Source organism: Nanorana parkeri, unplaced genomic scaffold (genome assembly GCF_000935625.1).
Source record: "Nanorana parkeri isolate BGI_ZX_2015 unplaced genomic scaffold, ASM93562v1 scaffold172, whole genome shotgun sequence".
Taxonomy (NCBI): domain Eukaryota; kingdom Metazoa; phylum Chordata; class Amphibia; order Anura; family Dicroglossidae; genus Nanorana; species Nanorana parkeri.
The window spans coordinates 197,150-221,102 of NW_017306440.1; the positions used below are offsets into that span (position 1 = coordinate 197,150).

At 44.5% G+C, this 23,953-nt stretch overlaps 1 protein-coding gene across 1 annotated transcript in view; it reads right to left on the minus strand.

Moving 5' to 3' along the window:
- Positions 1 to 23,953, minus strand: part of TACC3 (transforming acidic coiled-coil containing protein 3) — a 28,931-nt gene that overhangs the window by 4,490 nt on the left and 488 nt on the right. Inside the window, exons 2-13 of the mRNA XM_018554752.1 lie at positions 17,707 to 17,869; positions 17,371 to 17,516; positions 12,532 to 13,974; positions 9,692 to 9,767; positions 9,400 to 9,603; positions 6,717 to 6,782; positions 6,433 to 6,557; positions 6,251 to 6,359; positions 5,352 to 5,498; positions 3,354 to 3,430; positions 1,951 to 1,994; positions 428 to 588 (exon numbers count right to left, since the gene is read on the minus strand). Of these exons, the coding sequence (XP_018410254.1) occupies positions 428 to 588; positions 1,951 to 1,994; positions 3,354 to 3,430; positions 5,352 to 5,498; positions 6,251 to 6,359; positions 6,433 to 6,557; positions 6,717 to 6,782; positions 9,400 to 9,603; positions 9,692 to 9,767; positions 12,532 to 13,974; positions 17,371 to 17,516; positions 17,707 to 17,868 (2,760 nt within the window). The 5' untranslated portion in view covers position 17,869. The remainder of the gene's footprint in view (positions 1 to 427; positions 589 to 1,950; positions 1,995 to 3,353; positions 3,431 to 5,351; positions 5,499 to 6,250; positions 6,360 to 6,432; positions 6,558 to 6,716; positions 6,783 to 9,399; positions 9,604 to 9,691; positions 9,768 to 12,531; positions 13,975 to 17,370; positions 17,517 to 17,706; positions 17,870 to 23,953) is intronic.

The window sequence follows — 23,953 nt, forward strand, 5'->3', positions numbered from 1 at the left end:
AAAGGTGTCTGACTGCAACCCGCAAATGCGAGTCTGCCCGTTTTTTTTCTCAAAGGGCGGACGGCAAGAGGTTAATGGTATACTTTAACTTCAGCTTTAAAATGAACCTAGCCTCGGATATTTTTCATATTCCATGCCTACACAGTCCCCATGGCCACAAAAGGGCGGACGGCAAGAGGTTAATGGTATACTTTAACTTCAGCTTTAAAATGAACCTAGCCTCGGATATTTTTCATATTCCATGCCTACACAGTCCCCATGGCCACCCCCTCCCCAATCACTGCAGGCTGCAATATTATAAATCGAAATGTTTATAGAAGCAAAGGAGTCTGAAATGCTCCTCTTGGGTCTAAAGTGGGTTTCTGCAGGCAGGAGGAAGCATCTCTGGAGTTGCTCATCAGTCTCTGGTGATATTCTTGCCGATTACCTTGCGATAACCTTCCAAAGCATCCTTCTGCTTTTCTAATCTTTTAAAGAGTTCAGAAAAGGAATTCTCCATAGAGTTCAAGTCATTCTGAACCTGCTGCTTCTCCTCCAAAACTTTATTTAGCTCTCGTTTCATCATTTCCTTCTGTCTTTGAGAGTCCGCTGTGTAAAAAAAAAAAAACATACCAACACACATTACAATATAGATGCATCTCATGTGAAGGCTCACACAGCTCCCTATCTGCAGGTTCCTCATTAGAACATTTGCATGCAGCACACCTGATCCTGCACCCCCCCCTTCTCCAGTCTGAGTGCTGATGTATAGGGGGAAACCAAGAGTCTGCTACCAAGTGAGAAATCAGATTGACACCAGTTGCATTTATACATTTTATCATTTGTAAAATCGAGCTGCATTAACCCTTTCGCTGCCAAGGACGTACGTCATACGGAGCTACAAAAGTGACAACACAGTGTGAAAACAATTTAACAGAAGTTGCTTATTTACAGTTTTGCGTACCGTAATTTTTTTACCTTTTCGCAAAAAAGGACAATTTCAAATTTGCAAATAATTGTTATTTATTAACCCAATACAGTTTTATCTTTTAGATAGTCAGAAAAATATTTTTTTTGAGCGCTGATAGTGATTTTAGTGTGTTATATCAATTAAATTGTGTATTTTTATTGGTTTAATATTAATTTGAGAAACATTTGCGCAATTATCGCAGGGCCTACAAATTTAGTATCACCATCTATTTATTCTACCGGGCCTGCGCTTTCAGAAAATATATGGTTTGGGGGGTCTTTTACAAACGCTAGCAACACAGCAGTTGAAAATCAAATCAATAGGAAAAAAATGCAAAAATGGCTTGGCCAGCTGATTTGAAAAATGTTCGAGGGCTTGGCAGCGAAAGGGTTAAAAAGGGTAATTCCACTTTCTCAGGTGATGTGGGGAAATGGAATCACCCCGTCCAATCTGGCCCCCTCTTCCATACTTGCCTTTGGCCAAATGCTCCTTCCCCTCTGTGGGTGCCGGTGTACTACCCATACCCTGAACATGGCAGAGCAGCTCTGCATTTAAAATTTTGCTTGCAAATGGCGAGCACTCATTGGGCAACACAGTGCACTAAACAATGAGAAGTGCTTGTTTGCCAGCACAGTGCGCTGACCAATGAGAATTGCTCCTCAGCAAGATGGTGGCCAGGTCACCGCGCTGACTAATGAGTGCATGCCATTTGCAAGTGAAATTCAAAATGCAGGGCTGCTTTTCCGTGTATGGAGTACAGGTAGTACACTGGGAGAGAAGGAGCATTCGACCAAAGGCAAGTATAGTACGGGTGGGGTAATTCCATTTCTCCTCACCCCCCAAATTCATCTAGGTAGGTGGAATTTCCCTTTAGTTTGGGCCACGTCTGGTATTCAGCGTTCAAGTGGTAAAAGCACAAAATATTGTACAAGAGAATGACTTCTAATCTTGATGCCACCTTATACAGAGAAAACCCACATCCAAGATGGTGTATACATTACCTAGTATTTGTGCAATTGTGCTTTCAAATTCAGCAATAATTTTCCTGCAATGTTAGAAAAGTCAAATCAGCAATTTGAGAAACCAATGCATTAAAGTAGCTGCAGTTGCATGTGAACCTCCATCTTCTATATAAATTCCAGCCTGTTTTATAGGCAGCTGAACAGTAAACAAAATTCATTTTTACTTTCTGGGGGGACAGGTTGGAATTAAACACTTCCAGGCCCATGAATGCAGGAGTTTCAGGTCACAAGTTTTTTGCTCCTCATTACAAATGAATGGGCATGCAACTCCATGGCAGGCCAGATGTGCATGTAAAAAAAAAACCGCTGATGGGACCTGTGTCTCATAATGACCTCAAAATCAAGTTGGATGCATCTGAATGCTTGCTGCATCTGTGCACACCCATGAAGGTTATGTGCATGCAACGCATAGTTTTACTATTTTCTGTAATCTCCGCTTCTTTAAATAATCCTATATGTTCCATTTTCCATGTGGGTTGAGTGTCAAAAAATTACAAGTGGGCTTTTGAGGGATTCTGAACAAACCAATGCTAAAAAGAACATGGAAGAGGAACAGGGTGTTATTTTGCTGACTGAAGTTGCCTGGCTGTTATGGTAAACCTCTGGCTTCAACACATTTGAATTACTGAACTTTTTCAACATGTGTGTGCCAACATCAGCATGCGTGTCCCTGATTATAGAAGTGCGGCATCATGACAGACAAGTGACATTTGTACAGGCTTTCTGCGCTATGTGTATGACAAAGGACTATATTTCCCACCCTTATTTAGCTTTGCTTCAAGTAGTGAGATTAAGGGGTTGATTTACTAACCTTATAAACACACCACGAACGTGTATACACCTCTGCAGTGTGTTCCCTCCCAGCATGATCTATGGGTGGAATCTAAACACCTTTGTAATGTGTACACACCCAGCAGGTGTGTTGTGCAAAGCCCTGAATGAATTCCAAGGTGATGTTGTGTAAATTAGCTCTATGTTGTGTTGCTTGCGTTGATGAATGCAGGAATGTAAATGCATGAGCTAACCATTTTTGTCTAAACTGTGAAGCAGCATTATATATGCATCATGTGCATGATTTTTCCATATATGGCATTAGTGGAAATATGCTTTTTGGTTGATAAATACGTTTTGCTGTGTGAAAAATCACACACACCTGTTGTGTGTGTTTGGGTTAGTCACCCCCTAAGAGTTTGAAACTTTCTGCCCCCCTCTCGTCCATCAACTGCATGACCCAATGCCATCCCAACACCTGTGCAAAATGTCAAAACCCTGAAGTTACTACTTTTAGATGCATCTGCCACAATGAGCAATGAAAGCAAAAACAAATGGATCTCCAATGCCACATATAGAGGGCTGATTTATAATAACAGTATGCTACTTACCCCATTTCCACATATTCGAGGTAGAGTTTTTCATGCTTATTTTTCCATTCTAAAACCTCCAAATCTTTTTCCCGAACCTAAAAAAAAAAAAAAAAAGTGTCAAGTTTAGCACTTTGTAAAGTAGTCAGGCATGACGAAGCAAAGATCATGAAGGCAGTTTACCAATACAGAAGCAGATGGACTACTATGCAGAACTGCTCCAGATTCTGTCAGCTTCTATCTTCAGCTTGCTCAAAGAACTCCAGATTTATTAAAGTTAACCCTTGCAGTAGGGCTACCCACTACTGCAAGGTTTAAGTGCTTGTTTTGGTCCAGAGCGAAACTAAAAGATACGCTCACCTGATCCTGAGCTCTGCGGCAGTGACGCTCACCTGTGCCTCTGCTCTGGCAGTGAAAATATCCCTCAACATCCTCCTGTCTAGATGTGATGACATCACAGGTCCTTAGACCAACAGAGCCTGGGGAAGAAGGGGGCTGCAGGGGCCAGTCTAGCAGGCAGGTGCGACCAAGGATCAAGTGACTATTTTCGTTCCTACACCAAAATTGGTACTTAACCCTTGCAGAGGAGTTTTGAAAATGAAAGCTAGAAGCTGATTGGATGAAGACTGGAGCAGCTGTGCACTGCAACCAATTTATCCTCATGCGCATAAGCAAGTGACTGCTTTAACTGACAGACACAACCTTCTCCAATCATCCAACATTTTAGCATCAGTTTTTAGATCCGAAGATTTCTCAAACATCTAGGGAGATGTGGCAAGTCATGAGGAGCTTCTGCAAAGTCAAAGTGATACTAAGCTCAGGCATTAAAAAAAATAAAAAAAAGCATTCAGGTACCTTAAACACGTTATTTGTGTATCACTCGGATGTAGAGCCTCAAATCTCTGAATTGGTGCTGACACTGTCCTTCCTTCTGGAGGGCGGCTACTTTTGTTCCCCATGGTCCCTGTGTGTGTTGTAAAGTAGTCACCGCTCCAAGCTCACTCCTGTGATGGACTACAATCTCACGTTTAGTTTACCGATTTGTATTGAGATTGTAGTCCATCACAGGAGTGAGCTTGGAGCGGTGACTACTTTACAACACACACAGGGACCATGGGGAAACTGTAGTAGCCACCCTCCAGAAGGAAGGACAGTGTCGACACAAATTTAAAGATCTACATCCAAGAGATACATTCTTGTAAATAGTTAAAGGTACTTTATTGCATTTTTAAGCATTAATGCCTCAGTGTCACTTTAATGTAGTACCATCAGCTCAGGGCTCATCAATGGAGTCAATTTTGTGATGAGGCCACAGCATCTGTGCAAGTTCTTTCAAATACAGATCTCCAGTGATTTGAGAAATAGTTTATCCTTTCTTGTACAAAATGTAGCTACACATGAACCTTTGCTTGTCAAATGCCTACTGAATGAAACTTCCTGTGAAAGGACCACTATTGGGGAGAGGTTTTATGGTAGACCACCAGATTTGTTTAGTCTTGTTTTACCACGTGCTCCATTCTTGCACAGCATCACAAGTGAAAAGATAAACCACCCTGATAAATCAAACGGTGCTGGTCTGGGGGGATCTCATGATATCGTAACCACTGCAAACTGGAGTGAATCTCCATGGCACCATGCACTTTGAAACCAGAACATTTACTGCCTAATTGGATAGAATATTGGTCTTGCAAATGTAAGAGTGCTTCTGCAGTCTCCCAAAGTGGTATGTCCGACGCATACACTGGTCCTGCCGCAGGGCCCCAAAGGACCCCTTTGTTAGGCTGCAAAAGGCAGGATTTGCCCCTGACATTATACACACACACACCGTCCTATCCCAGCTTCCAGTCACCAGAAATGACCCCTTTATGAAGACACAACAGGCAGGATGGCTTCCTGTCCCAATCGTAATGAATGCTTATGCCAAAAAGTACAAACCTCACTGCTGCAAATAGTTATGATTTAAAAACGCACAGTCTGGTTATATTAAATCCATTTAATTCATCATAGCAAGGCACTCACCTCTAGCCGGACAGTCTCTATAGCTGCATCCATGTCCTTCTGGCTGAACTTGAGAACCTCAACAATTGCCCCCACATCAGGCGGTAGGAGGAAGGGGTCTGGAGCAGATCGGAAACCTGTACTGTCTGGAATTAAAGGAGCTGTGTCCTGGGGAAAGGGAAACGTATTCAGACAGGTCTGCTGTAAAAGTAACTGAACACCTCACCGGAGTAGCTACTGTTTAAATAACTTGTTACTACAGCAACTAAGAACAAAAGGAAAGCCGTACAGACAGGAGAAATGTGAAGTGACAGCAATGACCAGCAAAGTCTAATTCTACTGCTCATGTCAGCATTTGTCCCTCAAGTACTAACTGAAAAGACAAGATTTCTATAGACTCGTCCATAAAACACATCTCAGGTCTCAAAACTGGTGGAAGCCACATGTATGAGAAAGTTACACTCCCAAACGCCAAGTACAATACAACCAATTGCTCCCTTTCAACTGACTCGTTCTACAGGCAAGATAGCTTGGTTGAAGGGTGTGAAACTTGCATCTTGTAGAATATGTCAAAATTATGCAACAATTTACATAGATTTTGTTTCCCTTGTATTACATTTAGCATTGAAACAGCCATTCTGGATCAAGAGACCCATACTAAGGATAGTACTGTGCAGCTACCCCAAACCCAGAGACCAGGCAGACCAAGAGCCAAGGAGATCCAAAAGGCACCCAGAGAAGTCTCTGAATCTGCCTGTATCCTGCATAATTAAGAAAAAGACCCACACACTAGAAACTGGTTACACAAGCAAGTTCTAAGTTGGCCATAATGACGTTGGGACAGTACTCAAACTATGGCAGTTGTCCAGGACATGCAGAACCTGCAGGCACTTTAAAAGCAAAGTTGGCACAGAACTTACAGCTACAGTGAATGTCCCCAGGAGATCGAGGCCTCTGGGTTTCTCTTCAATCTCCAGGTTCAAGGCGGAGGGGTGTGCTGATTGAGGAAAGCTTCCAAAGAACTCCAAGCTGAAATAGGAAGAGTCATTTATTAAAAACTTCTCAATCAGGAAAAACAAGGAGCAGATGGTGCGGCACGTACCTGTTGCATTGAGGTAAGCCGCTCATCAGGTTGTCGTCTGTAGTCGCAGACTTCTTAGGAGACTCTCGCAGCAGAGGGTCAAATTTCAGAAACAAGGACTGTTTCCTCAGAGCAGAATCTTTGAACTTAGAAAAAAAAAAAAAAGAGAAAAGCCACATGAGCTTTGTAAATACCAAGTTCCATATGGTAGAACAATTTAATAGACTGACAAGGATGTAAATTATGTATGGAGGAATTCTATGAACAGGTGAGGCATACAAGAGAAGAAGAATTCAAACACTTACAGAAGCCATGCCAAAGTTCTCAAGATAGTCAATTTCTATTGGCTGGTCAAATCCAACTGTAAAAACAAAAAATTGCAAAGTGTAATTTAGCAGCTTTATAAATCTGAAATACTTTGTAGGGTAGTAATAAAATGGTGCAAGGATGGCAGGGTGGTAAGAGCCTGTACATCAATGTATAAACCTTTGACAGACACACACACAGTTTACATTACCGTGCAACATCTCTATTTTTTTGTAATTTAATTTCTTTAAGGGCAGATCACCCAAAAGGTGAGAATAGGACATGGCTGCGTAATGCAAGTCAACAATACTGTAGTCACCATTGCAAAAGCATACAACATTGCAAGAGAACGGAGTACAGGGACAGAGCACCTTCATGGGGAGAACCACCATGTATTTTACTGAAAGATGCAGAATTAAAAATATTGAGGACTTGAAATTACACCGCATTAGGGCCACATTCACAAAGGAATCGCACAGCTGCGTGCACAGCCATATCGGGCAGCTGCAGGGAAGGAAAGTTGCAGCGTGTGATTAGTACGCAGCCCCTGTCCTATATGGGACTACGACGTCAAATGCAGGTCCGTGCGGGTGCGCGTTTCCTTGTTCCTGGCAAGGAAGTGCAGCGTGGGTGAACGTAGGGCGGCATACGGCCACGTATTCCCATAGAGAAGGACAGGGGCTGCGTACTTTTTTTTTATCACATGCATCACCTGTCCTTGCAGGGAGCTGCCCGATACAGCTGTGCACGCAGCATGGAGCTGTACGTGCCCGCCGATTGCCATGTGAATGGGGCCTCAACTCCAGGAATGTTTTTTGTCAATACAAGGGTTACGTGCTTGTTTGCATCAGAGAGAAAGAAAAAAAAAAAATTGAATATATCCCCCAACAACACACACACCTGTGCCTTCCAACATCTCTCCCCCTCTGCAGCGGTCTAAAATCCCATAAATCACATCTATACACTCTGTATAGTAGTAAGGAGGCAGAGGAAGATTCCAAAGCTGCAGGGAGGGGGCACAGGCTGGAGGGAGCGCTTTGACAGCTGGCTCGAAACTTCGGATGAGTAGAACTTATTTTAGCACCTAGACACAAACGAGCACTCGACCCTTGCAGTACGGTGTAGCCGCCTGACACTTCTCACTACCCAGCGAGACGGATCCTACAGCCATCCAGCTCCATGCTCGCTCCCCCACAAACATTCACCATCCACTGCCTATGGAGTATTGACGGAGCAGAGCGGCTTCCCCGACCTTTCTTCTGCACAGCCGCCAGGACTCAGCCTGGCCAGCTGAGTCTTGACAGCACCTGACACTACCAACACATCCAGTGCCTAGCCCGTTCCCAGCTGCGGCCGCCTGACGCCATATCCAGCCAGCAGCTCCTCGCGCTCAGATTTCAGAGCAGATCTCCATCGGCCAGCACTATCATCCATTCTTCCATCAGAGATTACCTACTCACCTACCACCTCCATCTAACAGGGAGTCACTTTTCACTCTTTCATACATGCCCTTTAGGACTTACACTATTAATTACATTAAGAAAAATGTGAAAGCAACAGAAAAATAATACATGTAGTAGAAAACCAGCTGCACTCCTTACCGGAATAGTAGTAAACCTGCAAAGCAGCGACCACGGACGGCACCATAAATAATGCAAATATAGTAAAGATTGTCACCAGCACACCAAAAGGTTTTGAAGCAAGAAGTCCTCCGAGTCTGATGAAGGGGTACTACCGAGACCCCGAAAGTGCTTGTACTGAATGGCAATTTGTCATTAAAGGACTTCTTTCTTCAAAACCTTTTGGTGTGCTGGTGACAATCTTTACTATATCAACAGAAAAATAAGGCATGCAAAGAAAAAAAAAGGCTGCAAGTATCCATAAATATATGTTTGTAGATTGCCACATTCCTAAAAGGTGCCTTTTTTTAAGAAAAGGGTGAAGCTCCCCTTTAAATACGCATTTACACCTTAGCACTGCGGTAACGCGTGGTAATCTTGTGCATTACTGCAGTGCACGGTACCACACAAAGCACAGTGCAAATCTACAGAATGCACCAGTGTAACACAATGGCAGATAAAAGATACCTCCATTGGCCAGCCACTGAATTCATGGTTCTCAAAAACATTTGAGCGCTTACTACTTTACCATATAACAGAATTTTAGCCAGATTTACTCACTCAGTGGGAAAGTTAAGCAAGCAACTACTGAACATGACCCGTCATGCAAATCTTATTGCTAAAAGGTTTTTGCGTAGCTTTTAAAAATCTACAGTTCACAATTAGAACTGTGTCACTTCTGCACAAGTCTATTCTACTTGCAACATGTTGCTCTCAATGCAAAAGTTAGATGGGATCATTCATTTTAAACTGGTGCAGTGTTTCATCTGGCCACAAGGTGGCAGCATTATAAAACACTTCACTTGTTTGCCTGATGAAGGGGATCCTGCGAGACCCCGAAACGTTGCATCTTGTGTTTTGCATTTGCAACAAGTACGTGAATAAATAGACGTACTGGATTTGCTTTGGAGTGCCGGTGTCCATCTTTTACTAGCATTATAAAAAAGCCGCAAACCAATGCTGGGCTGCAATGAATCTCAGAATCAGAAAGCCTCCCTCTTTCTATTGACAGCCGACAACCACCGAGAGAAAATGGAAGGCAACTGGCTGAAGGTGACTTACATTCAGTAGCCGGCTTAAATTCCATCTCCTCGGCTGGTTTAAAGTCCAGGTCTAAGGCAACATTGAAATCCATATCCAGTGCTCCAAGCTGAGTGTTTGAGGCAGTCTGAGAATCTGGCAATACAGCTTTAATCTGCGAGGGATTTTCATCAATGACTGAAGAGGTTTTATCCTCTTCAACTGTATTCACATCAGTGCTCTCATCCTAAAACCAGAAGAGGTGACAATAGTAAGTGGGATTGTACATAAAGTAATCCAGGGTAGAGCTGAAGAAATGAGGAATACAGCAGTACCTTGTGTTCCTCAGAAGTATTCTCGCTGCTGACACTCACAGATTTGTCCTCCGTCAGGGTGGAATCTTGGAGAGGCCTGGAACATTCAAGCAGAATTTAATTCAGACCTTAATATCTAGCCCCAGCATATGCTTAGCCATCCGAAGGGTGACTAGATACTACATATTTGGAGATGGTGGTACATTGAGAAATTATCAATTCTCACAAAGAAAGTGGCGTGCCGCCTATACCAATATCAAGGATAAAGCAGACGTGGACAAATTAAAGTCTACCTGATGCTAGATCTTCTCATTTTAAATGCATTCCTGCTAAATATTGTAGGCGTTAGACTTCAAAGTACCACCTTCCCCCAACATGCCTTTATCAGCTTCTTTCTCCAGGCACCATTTTGCGGAAGCCTCATTCAAGGCCAGCACCTGGTTCTTGACTATGGTCACACACACACACACACACACACACACACACACACACACACAATGCAGATCAGCCCCTGGTACAGCCCAAGTGATCGGTGTGTGAGAAGAGATTGGCAAAAGTCATCGTTGCCGTAGAAAAAAAACATGGTCTCAAATTCCTCCCATCAGTCTAAGCCGTTATCTGCCTAGAGGAGAGGACTACTTAGATGGTAAAGTGCATATTGTTAACAAGTACCCATTGTGACATGGCAGACTTTTTAAAATGCTAGCTAGGACCACTTTAACCCCTTCACGACTGACGTACAGTGTAAGTCGCCAGCATCGGGGCCGTTTAAAACAGACTCCCGGCGGGTTTTAATCTTGTAAAGTCGACTTTACAATAACAGCAATTCTGGCAACTCGGTTGTCGCCAGATGGCTTCTATGGCCCGGTGAAGGATCCCCACTTCAATAGCTTATTTGCAGTGTAAAGGTGACACTCACAGTCTTTAGGACCCCCAGCATCACCTTAAAGAGTACCTGTCACCACCATCTGCTATCACATGGGGGGCTTGTAAGCCCCACCTATGTGATAGCAATCAAAGTAAAAAAAAAAAAGTTTTAAAGTCCACCGCGAGCACGTAAACACGCGTCGGGTGTGCCTACGTATGAAAACGAAGAAAGCGCTACACATTTTGGGAATCGCAGCGCACGCCGGAGTGAGAGCAATAATTCTAGGGCATCTCTAAATTGATTACCTGTGGGGGCTTTAAAACGTTGTCTATGGACTTTTTGGGGTAATTAAGTTTGCCGCCGTTTCACGGCCGGGCATGTTGGGTATTTACCCGTAACCTCATCTTTTATATTTTATTAAAACAAATGGGTATTTTTATTGTGTTTTGGGGCATTTATGTACATTTTTCACTAAATTTAGGAGTTGTGCTAATATCGTGCAACATAAAAATTTGCAACTGCCACTATTTTATTCTACAGAGTCTTGGCTTTCATAAAATATAGAATGTTTGGGGGTTGGAAGTAATTTTCAGGCCTAAAATGTGGAATATAACATGGGTGCAAAAAATTAAAAAAAGCCCTCAGTCATGAAGGGTTTGAAGTGACCCTGTCCTACCTTACCCAAGCATGCACTATTCCCACATAATGGAAGCCTGCATCAGATTAGGTAGCCCTCAATTTACTCTGGAGTTTGGTTCCTAAGGGAATGGTTGTAAATAGAAACCAGTGTAAATTAGAAACCCAGTATATAATGCAAGTCAATTGGAAGGGAGTTATGTTCCAGACCTCCTCAATTTACACAAGTATGAATGCACCAATACTAGTTTTTCGGTATCGATATTCAGAGTTAGGACTTACCGGTAACTCCATTTCCATTAGTCTTCCAGGACAGCATCACGAGATGGAATCTCCTCCCCCACACACAGGAAACACGTCACATCTTTCAGTACTCCCCCTATACCAAGTACCAGTTTCCCGGCCAATCAGGATGCTGGGTCATTAATTGCGGCCCAGCTTCCTGATCGGCTGGGAAGCCGGCTCGATGCTAATTGGCCGAGGAGCCGGCTTCCCGGCCAGGAGAATACGGCCAATTGGGAAGCCAGGCCGTGAGTCATTACCCGCGGCTTGGAAACCCGATTGGCCGGGAAGCTGGCTACATGCTCCCTCGCGGCACTGCCGGTCACAGGAAATCTCCCTCTGACCGGAAGTTGATAGTCATCTCGATTACCGAAGCATTTGGGCAAGTACGAGTACTCGGCCCAAATACTCAGTATCGGCACCGGTGCATACCTAGACATAAGTAATAAAATACAGGTACATTATATTTAAAGCTGCTGTCTGAGCTCACACAAGGAGCTTGAAATAAAAACATACCTGTATTAGGTTATTTCAATGAGAGGCCTGGAACCCAACTACCTCACTTCCCATTGACATACATTACATATTTGCATTCAATCTACAACACTCCCAGAAAACAGTGCCATTTTGAATCAGTGCTAATTGAACCGTTGTAAAGCGAGGGTCACCTGTATTTAAAAGCACATTATGGCAACAAGAAACAGTTACTTATGCTGCAGCCAAGTAGAGAGGAGCCCACCCATCAGACCCCTAAATCATAAGCCCACCAGAAGTAACTACCTGTAATGCTTTCTAATTAGGTCATGCCAGCCAAGAGCTTCAAGTCATTCAATGAGGGGTTTGTAAAGTATACCATTTGAAGTCCCTACCAAGTAAGGAGTTAAATAAAAGTAGAAGTCTGCCAAGGTTGTCACCTTGGGAGAGGCCATGGCCGCACAACCAGCATTGTGAAGCTTTGTGGTAAAAGGTGGAAGCATGCAAAGAGCATGGAATGCGTTTTTCAATTAATGCAAAGTAAACTACTCAACAAAAAACAACCAAAGATCAGAGTTCCGATGCTATAGATGGTACTTACGTCTCAGCTGGGTCAGAAACTGTGGATTTATTGGCTTCAGTCTTTTCTGCAGCTGCGCTCTCTACTACAGGTAGAACATCCTCTTTCTTCACAATTGGAGCTTCGCTGTCAATCTTGGGGACTTTAGGTGAGGCAACTATTTTTGATCCCCCGCATCCAAATGGGTTAAAATTAGGATCCTCAAACTTATTCCAGTCAAAGTTGTAGGAAACTTTAGGAACAATAACATCCTCCTCCGGTGGTTTTGGATGATCCTGCTCCTTTGGTTTCTCATGTACTGCTTCCTTAGGCACAACTGGCTTTTTGGCTGCGGTTTTTAGAGGTGGTCTCTTACCCAGTTTTTTAGGTGGTGGCTTAAGAGGAGCATCGCCACCTCCAAAATCAAATTCAAGCTTCACTGGCTCCGCTTTATCATCATTACCTTCTCCTGAGACAGGTTTTTTGGGAGAGTTCTGCAGCTTTGAACCTCCAGTGTTAAATGGATCCATGGAATCAAGTTGATCTGGATCAAATTTGTAAGACCCTTTTGGTAATGGTGGAGAGCTTGGAACATCAGGTTGTGGTGCTTCTACACCCTCAGTGGTAGAAGCAGGTATCACATCAGCTATAGTCTCTACTCTACCAGCTTCCTTCTCATCTGAAACGGTATTCTTTTTGGCTGCGGTTTTTAGAGGTGGTCTCATACCCAATTTTTTAGGTGGTGTCTTAAGAGGAGCATCGCCACCTCCAAAATCAAATTCAAGCTTCACTGGCTCCGCTTTATCATCTTTACCTTCTCCTGAGACAGGTTTTTTGGGAGAGTTCTGCAGCTTTGAACCTCCAGTGTTAAATGGATCCATGGAATCAAGTTGATCTGGATCAAATTTGTAAGACCCTTTTGGTAATGGTGGAGAGCTTGGAACATCAGGTTGTGGTGCTTTTACACCCTCAGTGGTAGAAGCAGGCATCACATCAACTAGATCGTCTACTCTACCAGCTTCCTTCTCATCTGAAATGGTATTCTTGTCTTGATCAATTGCTGTTGATTTTGATAAACTCTCCTGGACATCTGTGTCAGCCGTCAGGGGAACAGTGTCATCTAATCCCGATTTACCAGATGTATTTAAAACCTCATCTCCTTGGGCAAACTGTACAGTGACCGGAGAATCGGTTATATCTGGACTAGCTCTCAAAGCTGCTAAATTCTCACTGACAATACCAGCACTGTTAGCAGAGGCCTCAGACAACTCTTTAACCTCTAGATCAGCCAGTGAATCTGGGACATTTGTGGAATCAAAATCTGGTTTTACAGGAGAATTCTGCATCTTCTTCGTACTTTTGAATGGATTAATCTCATCCAGCTTATCAAAGTCAATGCTATAGGCACCATTGCTTTTTACTGGGGCTTCATCTTCAGGGTGGGATGGGGGATCTTTTGAGAGTGTTGTTTCTTCTGGAACTATACTGTTGGGGAAATTAAACACATACTTCAGCAGATTAACATAAATGATCCTACAAAACGTGGCAATTAAAAAAAAAGGACACTTAAACAGGACACAAAGTTACAAAAAGCTGAACATGCAGTTTAAATACAGAAGAGTGAAAAGTTATAGCTGCCAAAAGATTTGCAAGTCAGCTCAGCTAGTCTGGTGATGCCAGAAAACTTGCAAGCACTACAATATGCAGGCACCCTGTAGTGCACACAAGTACCCCTGTGGGCTCTCAATTACTGTGGATAGCCACGTATCGCAGGCTGTATATAGAATTTAGGAGAGGCAGGAATCGGTTCCAACCTAGAAGGCTGTAGAGATCATGCACAAATCTGGAAATTGTACTTTTGGGCAAAATGCAAAAAGTACCGTCTTTCGGCTGAAATTGTGGTGCATCCATGATTTCTCTCCTCCCCGCTGGGCAGCATCCAGTGGAAAGGAGAGAAACTGTCAGGAGGCCAAGCGGGCCGGGGAGGAGAGCGTCGTCATCAATAGTGTCACAGGAGACAGAGCTCCTCCCGCACCACCCTGCTCAGTCTCCTGCGACAGATAGCATGGGGAGCAGTGTAGGGGCGGAGATTGCTGTTAGCTGTCACAAGAGGCTGGGCCGGTGGTGTGGGGGAGGAGTCAGCTGTCAAAGTAGACAAAGCTTTCCTCCCACACTGTCAGAATGGAGAGCGGTTACAAGCATTCAGCTGCTTGTAAATAATTGAGATATGTTTACTGTGAGCCCAATTATGAATGAATAGGAAGTGCTCTACATCACTTCCTATTCATGCATGATTGTGGACATGGTAAATATACTATCTCCACAAGTTATGAGTGGACAGGAACACCAGTGTTCATTTCGTTGAAGAATTTTGTTTTTAACGAACTAAAACGAAATTGATAGAGAATCGTTCTCATCAACTATTTGCAGCACTGCCACCGCTGCTCTGCTCGTCCATTCTCTTCCCCGCTGGTGCTGGCTGCAGCAGTCTGTGTCCCTTTCAATCCCCGCTGCTCTCCCCACCTGTATTGGTAGAGGCAGCAGGGAAACAGACTGCTACAGCCGGCACCAGTGGGGAGGAGAGACCAAGGGTCTAAAAGAGAACTTTTCACCTCCAATGTGCCATCACATAGGGAGCTTGCGGTTTCAAAATGTTTCGGTGCAGCCCTAGTTTTTATATAAACATACACCATTTGCATGAATTGATTTTAGTTTACCTGGAGCTTTAACTTTAAATAATGCAAAATATTCTACACAAATGTGGATTGTGGGATGTTTAGTCTTCACATAACGATTCAAGGTTTGTACTATAACTTGCACCCATCTGTCCAAGGTGGTTTTTATCTTCTGGAGACCCCAGGAAAACATCTCTACAGGCAACTCCGAGCTCCACCTGCCACATACTTCACATGGATCTTTATTCGCCCTTCCCCAACAATAGAGAAGTACAATGACAAAGGAGCTGCCAATGCTCAGGAGAGGAAGAAGAAAAAAAACGAAAAAAAAAAAAAAACAGACCACACCATCTAGGAGTGGTCCATGCAGGAAGCTGGGACCAGGCAAGTAAATCTGCTTTATTCAAACCCTTAGACCAAAACGAGCACTTAACCCCTTGCGGTGCAGGGGTAGCCAAGTGTTCTTTAAAAGTGAGGCCCTGCAGTTTATGGAGTGGCAAAAGAAGGCAATGTGAGCTGCGCTGGGTTAGATCATACAGTTAAACCAATACTCGGTTCACACCCGGTATTACAAGTAGCTCTTGTGAAAACGTTGAAACAGTTACCAGTTTAATGAAAATACTAAATCTCATCCTTCTATCTGGATTTTAGCGCAGTCACTTATAATTGAAAAGTAGCACTTCAACGTTTTCTCCTTGCAGTTATGTTCTTTATGAAATTGTATAGTCTGCATTTGTCAAGCCCACAATAGCCTCTATACCAGATGTCTCCCATTTTATACTTCCTAAACCTATAATTTAAGCTTCACAAACTGTCTTTGTTCAACTGCAAAAAGTTAGTTATGTTTTTAACACCCCACCCATTGTTTAACCCTTGGATAGGATACCATAGGCCACAACTTCTCTTTGTAAAACTGAACCTAAAAAGCAAAAAGTTTTATCCTATTAAAAACAAAAAGCTGCCAGATCAGCGCTGTACTCTCAACACTTCCGGTCTCAGCTGCGCGTGAGATCAAGCAGATCAATGCTGTGCTCAATCTTCAGTAATGGAGGGCAGGGTCGATAAGAGAACCAATCACATAGGGGCTTGTTAATATTGGAAATGCAACAGCCTACAGATTTGTATTGCGCACATTGAGATGCAATATTGTCTTTTGAGCTCTAGGTGGCAGTATTGGTCTCTATGCTTAGGCATGTTTGTCTATGATCTATAGATTTCCTGTTGATGCTGTATTACATACATGCAATGTCCTAAGCATGTAAAACTTAACTCAGCATTCCTCAAGATCAGTGCTTCATCTAAAAACACATAACCAACAGTTCACCCCATTCCACTGTGTGCCATATTGTGGTAGCCGGGCAGCAGCGCTCTCCAACATGCACAATGTGCATTAAAGGGCAAGTTACTTTCCCCAAGTAATTTTGGAAATTCTCCTAATACTTAGTCATGCCTCCTGATACCCACAGCTTGACCTCCTACACCTCAGTGGCCAAAAGTGTTGCTGTCTAGCAGGGCATGGTCACCAAAATCAAAGTTAAGCCCCTCAAGTGAAACCAAGATCAGGAGGTGTGCACAGAAAATACTTTCCTATGGAATATGGCTTTACAGCTTAAGATGTCTGACCCATTTACCTTAAGCCCACCCACAATTAAAACTACTGAAAAACAGTTATTGCAAATAAAACGGGATGCATGTATGATCACCATAGAATACAGCTAAAGAAAGCCTGCTACAGACCTCCAGTCAGATTAGCTTGTAGCCCCAATAATGGAAAATCTCATGGCCGTCTATGGCTGACCCAGCACTATAGCAGCCTCGCAACCCTTTTACCCCAAAAGAACCCCAAAATTATTCAGGTCTCAGAAACCAGATAGAGAAGAGGGAAAAAATAAATGGCATCAGGGATCGTTGGGAAAATGCCCCTTACATTGGTGGTCAGTGGGGAGAACGCCCCTATTACAGTGTTGCTCAAAAGCTAAAGAGATCATTGGCATCTTGCCACTGGCAGTTAACCCAGAACTACGCAGGCACCAACAGATAGGAGGTCAATCAGCCACACTTCAAGGAACCCCTACCAACCTCTGGAGGAACCCTTTAACTGCAGAAGCCTGGTTGAGAATGTCTGGACAAAAGAATTACTTTTGGTTAAAGCAGCTCAGAACAATCAAAGTAGTATAAAAGAAACAAAAATGGTATAGATGTTTACCTGGAAGCATCAGCTGCAGACAGATGAAGCTGCTCCAGTGCCTGTGTACAGTTCTCCAGCAAGAAGAGACTGTCTGGTTTACTGCTCAGACCGGAGTTTACAATTCTGTGAGTCTGAGGGTCCCGCATTGGAGTCTGGAAAGTGACCTGGAAAACAGAATGATGCATTCACTGCAAACAGCACATGTGTGACTAACAGCTTCCTGTGCAGAGAGCAGACGACCTCTCCCAGCTCAGAAAACTTCATTCACTTCCAGCAAAGTTTGTGCTACACGCCTACAGTCACAGCCCTGAGATCGTGCCGTGTCAAAGAACAGATTTCACATACAGAACGTACCTTCATGCCTTTGCTAGGGCTTTTGGGAGGTAGATTATCTTTCTGTGAAGGACGGAGGATGGAGGGTCTGCCGGTAGGCTGAGGAGGAGTAAACAGGAAGTCACACGTCTCAGCTGTTATGTCGATTGAGAGATTTTCATCATTTAGAGCTTGCAGACTCATTCTGGGGAGGAAAAGAACGAAAAACCAGCATGATTTTGGGTGGTGGAAGCCAGTTACAAAAACACACACTCAAAAAAGGACCAAATAAAGCCAGCAGGGAGGGGAACTATACATCAAGAACAGCCATTACAAAGACTGGCTACACCACAGAAACGTGTGCACATTACAGGTTGACGAGTAATAAAACAGGCCAAAGCAGGAGGCAAATACAAAATGTCCTTTTTCGAAGGTTGATCATGCAAAACCTAAATAACAAGTTCATCTTCAGCGTGAAGTCAGATGTGTAATTTAATCCGGGTGTCCAACTTAACCCATCATGCTTACATAAAAATCTCAGACCAACCCACACCCATTGCACTACATACATAAAAATCCCCTCAGCCCAACCCGCACCCATTGGACTGCACTGGACTACAGTTACATCCCCAGTGTAAGCCTATAGGACTTTAATGTGCAGGTAGCCTGGCACTAACCAGACTGCCAACCGCAGAGATGCTGCAACTGGTACACCGTTGATTGCATTAAAATTTTCATGCAAACTTGAACCTTGTACTTTAGAGCAAACCAGTTCCAAGTAATACTTATGGTTTAGGTCGGGGTCGGACAAATCCCAGGAGCCAGGTAGCCAATGCTCCCTAAAATTACAGCTGGTGTCTAACTTGAGGTTCTCTAGTCATGAATGAAACAGTCTCTGAAGAGAAAATCCTGCTAACCCCTGGATTGGACTGACTGGCTCCTGAATTCTAGAATATTTGGCCACTCCTGGTTTAATCTAATTGCTGTTGCTTGGAAAACCTCATCCAGCCCGGCCACAGATTACAGCATGCCAAACCACTTACAAATCCATAAGAAAGAGGAATAAAGCAGAACTTGTCATGGGACCCAAGAAGGTGGCAGCAGAGGGGCTGAAGAGATGAGGGTGAACATAATGTTTGCTGGGACCAATTGAGACAAATTTTATTTAGAACTGTACAGAAAGTGCAAAGTCAAACAAGGTAGTCTGCTGTAACCAGGGCAAACGCTGCTCCTAAAAATGCTGTACTTCATACTGCCCTCAGACCCTTGAGTCGCTAACCCAGAACTACATGGATCAAAAACAACAAAGTAGTATGGCCAAACTTTTTGCCTATTCCCTTTTGAGTCACTGGAGTACATTTAATAATGTACCTCTATGATCTAGTCAACTGAACCTCCAGCCAGTGGCACAAAACACTAGGGGAGAACCAAAGCCTACCAAGGCCACAACTACACAATCCCCAACATGCATCAGTGTGGAATGTACCAGTTGGAGAACCTTTCACAATGCATTCCCACATACCTATACAAAAGGAATTAAAAAAAGAAAAAAAAAAAAAAAACTGCAAAATATAAAACACTCTGCCCTAGATGATCCAATTAAACATTCACACAGCATTCCTGATCCTCCAAAATGGAGTAACAAAAAAAACCCCCACACACAAAGATCTCACCACTAGAGCCCCAAAGACAAAAGCAACAAAAATGACAATCAAGCTAGAAGTATTACTTCTACAAATGCCAGCGCGGTAGCTGATGGAACGCACCGCGATCGCTGTGAAACTTCGCCCTGTGTTTTGGGGGTGTGGCGGTGCATTGTATTCAATGGCACCGCTTCCACACACCCCCACCCGCAGTGCGATCGAACGCGTGGCATAACTTTGCCAGCGTTCCGTTTGACTGCAAAAAATAGGGCAAGCCCTATTTTTTGCATTTGCAGTCGAACGCAAAGCTGGCAAAGTTTTGCCATGCGTTCGATCGCACTGCGGGCGTGGAAGCGGTGCCATTGAATACAATGCACCGCCACCTCCCGCCCCACAACACACAGGGGGGGGGAGTTCACAGCGATCACGGTGCGTTACAGCAGCTACCGCTCTAGAACGCACACGCTTTCGGTGTGAACAAGCCCTGACAAAAAAAGACATGTTTAGGAGTGGTTTTACTTTTACTGAAGCAATAAAGCCAAACTCCAGGAATTCATTTTTAGGAATACTTTCACTGGTCCAGCTTGGCCCAATGCAAGTATACATATTTTATACCTAGTAGGGCCACAAGGATCCTGTAAAGCACTGTAGTAACCGACGCTGCTGGCCACAATCTTTCAGGTCCTGTGTGGCTCACTTGCTTGGCACATCGTCCATTTAGAGAACGCCTAGAATTTTTTGTCAATGACTAAGTCATCACTTCCACCCCCCCTCCCCCTTAGAGATGACAAAAGTTAACAAGCCGCTATGTGACCGGTTCTCTTTGGGGAGACACCAGGGGTCTGACTCCTGTCTCTCCTGCCCTCTAATACAGACCATCAAGCACAGGAATTGGCTTCATCTTTTTATCCGGAACCTCAGCCTGCCTCAGACAGTTGCATCAGGAAGCACAGAAAGCAGTGCTTGAGTTATCACAGAGCAGATTGGGGAACAGACATTCCCCAGTCTGCTCCCGCTCTCCATCCTGACATTGTGTGCCAAGGTCCTGGGCCCCACAGAGCAGCAAGGGACCTGAAAACCAGAACGGAGGGGTGCAGAGGGTCACCACAATAGTGGACTAGTACAAGTTATCTGGTTGGCTGTACAGCCACCATGACCCCTTGTAATTGAGGAGCTGGCCCGGCCTGATGTCACTGGTTGCTAGGAAGCCAGCAGTCCTAGCAACCAATGACTCAAGTGGAGGGGCCCGCACTGCATTATAGCTGGCAGTATCCACTGTCAGCCAGCACAGGTTGGTGATCACCGTCCGGACAGTACTGACACTTAGCGACTAAAGCAGGAGCCGAATCTACTTGTCCCAATACAAAAAAATTGTTTTATTCAAAAACTAGGGATGCCCCAATACCAGTTTTTGGATATCGAGTACAAGTACCGTTGGCATGGAGCAGGCTTCCTGGGCAATTAGGAAGCCGGAAAGCAGGTAATGACATGACCTGGCTTTCCGATTGCCAAGGAAGTAGACTCCATGTTTGGTGGGCTTCATTGCAATTGGACGGGAAAGCGGCTTCCCTGCCAATTAGTAAGCAGCTGGCTTCCTGGCCAATCAGGAAACCGAGAGACGGGTCCTTAGTCACTGCCCTGCTTCCCGATTGCATGGGAAGCTGGCTCCATGTTCCCCTACGGCACTGCCGGTCAGAGAAAATCTTCCTCTGACCGGAAGTTCCGGTATTGGGTAAGGAGGGTAAGGACTGTTCACCGAAAGGTAAATATAGGGGGGGGGAGAGGGGGGGTTGGGGGGGGGAGAGACCAGGCCAGATTTGATCGGGTAATTCCATTTTCCCATATTACCTGGGTAAGTGAACTTGCCCTTTCATGCACATTGTGTGTGTGAGTGAGTGAAAGTTCTGCTGCCTGGCTACTAGGGATGCACTGGTATTTTACCAATATTTTTTTTTCAGTACTCGCCGATACCGAATACCGGAAGTCCCATTCAGGAAGCCAGGTGGCGTGTAATGACTCTCCACCTGGCTTCCTGATTAGCCGGGAAGCCAGGCAACGTGTAAAGACTCGCCACCCGGCTCCCGATTAACAAGAAAGCCGTCCCATGCTTGGAGCCGGCTTTCTAGCCAATCATGAAAGCCGGGCGCCGTATAATGACGCTGCACCCTGCTTCCTGATTGGCCGGGAGGCCGACTCCATGCCTCAATGAGATGACGAGGGAGCATGAAGCCGGCTCCGTGGCCAAATCAGAATGCCGGGCGCTGTGTCATACGGCGCCAGGCTTCCAGAACGGCCAGCTTCCCGACCAATCAGGAAGCTGGGCAGCACGTCATTACACGCTCCCCGGTGGAATGGTGGCAGTACTCAACGCACACACAAAATCTCCTACGTGTGCGTTTGTTTGCATGAGGATGGCGGGAGCGACGGGGTTGGTTTTAATTATTTTTTTACTTAATCACATTTTATAACTTTACTTTTTTTTTTATTTATTATTTACTTCTTTTCCACTTAATTTTATTCCAATCACATAGGGGATTAAAGTCCCCTATGTGATAGTTGGGAGGTGACAGGTTCTTTTTATGGAACCTGCCCTCCAACACAGAACAGAGGTTCTGTGCAGTTCCTGACATCTGAGACAGGTGGCGCTGTGATTACAGCACTCCGGTCTCAGTAATCACACAGAGCAGACGAAGAACGGAAGTTCTTAGTCTGCTCTAGGGGCTCTATGGTGAGCTTCCGTGCTGTGGTCACGGGTGCCCCGGGGGAACGGGGGTCCCCGAACACCACCGCACCAGGGGGGTGGGGGAGCAGACTCGATCGCCGCAGCTGCATTTGATACAAGTGATCTGATAAAAACGACAGTCGGCTCCACACTATACATTTAGCTCTGCTTGTCCGGAGCAGGGCTAAATGTACCAAAAAAACTACTCGCCCGGCGCCGGAAACTGCATGTCCCGGGCTTCGGGCGATAGGAATTCCACACCCCTGTACTCTCATTCTAACGTGCGGAAGGCAAGCAGATAAGCAAAGTATAGAGGTTGGTCTAAGCACACCAGAGAAGAGCAAAGAGCTCATCATTATTGTGCCGCTCTCCAGTCCTTGGAGAACAAAGTGCTTCCTGCCCAGACAAATATTTCACATTCTAACTCCTCAGTCCAGAGCACCTGCTGCCATTTTTCTGTACCCCAGTTCCTATGTTTTTGTGCACAGTTGAGTCGCTTAGCCTTGTTTCAGCATCACAGGTATGGCTTTTTTGCCGCAGAAAAATGGCAGCAGGTGTTCTGGACTGAGGAGTCAAAATTTGACCTTTTTGGCTGTAGCAGGAGGCAGTTTGTTCACCGAAGGACTGGAGAGCGGCACAATGAGTATTTGCAGCAACAGTGAAGCATTCTGTGTGTCAGTTGTTTCTGTGAGAACAAATATATTTTTTATTTTACTTTATTTCTTGTTTTCTACTTCCTGGTCCTCATTGGGCATTAGTGATGTAATGTGGCCAAGTGTTGCATCCTGGAAAGGTTACATCAGCAGAGCATTGCTGAGAGTACAAGTCTGGGGCTGCAGTTCTGCCAATGGAGTTGGAGATTTGGTCAGGATCAAAGGTGTCCTCAATGCTGAGACATACAAGGAGATACTTATCCATCATGCCATATCAGGGAGGCGTGCGATTTGCCCCAAATTTATTCTGCAGCAGGACAACGACCCCAAACATACAGCCAATGTCATTAAGAACTATTTTCAGTGGAAAGATGAACAAGGAGTCCTGGAAGTGATGGTTCAGCCCCCACAGAGCCCTGAACTCATCATCATGGAGTCTGTCTGGGATTACATGAAGGCTGGGTTCACACCTAGGCGTATTACGTATGCACGTCTGTCGCGTGACCGTCACACGGTTTTTATCGCGGTAAAAAAAAAAATTGCACGACCGTCGTGCGATTCCGAAGGCTACTTGGCTGTATCCCAATGGAAAACGCCCTCCAAAACGGCCCAAAGAAGTACATGTACTTGTTTGGGCGTCAGCCGTTTTGTAGGGCGTTCAGACGGGCGGAAATACGGAAAGGTGTGAACCATACCCATAGAAAACAATGGGATTTTCATGGTTGTACATTTTGTAGAGCGTTCATAGAGCGTTGAACGCCCGACAAAACGTAAAAGGTGTGAACGGGGCCGAAGAGACAGAAGGATTTGAGGCAGCCGACATCCACAGAAGATCTGTGCTTAGTTCTCCAAGATGTACCCAGAACAACCTACCTGCAGAGGTCCTTCAAACACTGTGTGCAAGAGTACCTAGAAGAATCAATGCTGTTTTGAAGGCGGGGTGGGGTGTCACATCAAATATTGATGTTTCTCTTCCTGTTCCATTTTGTTAATTGATAAAATTAAACTTAACCATTTCTGAAACCACTCACCAGCAAATTTTTTTTTTTTTTTTTTACACCTGCCCAAACCTTTTGCACAGTACTGTTCACCCAGAGCAGATTTTCTTTTTGACTTCATTTTTTGTTTAGAGTTTAAAATCTGAACTCCAGACCAAAAAAAAAATAAAAAAGTATCGGTAGCCACAAAATGACAAGTTCACTTTGCGTGCACCAAATTCCTTTACAAACCAATATATGGCATCTCTGTGCTGCACATAGGGAGCAGCGCTG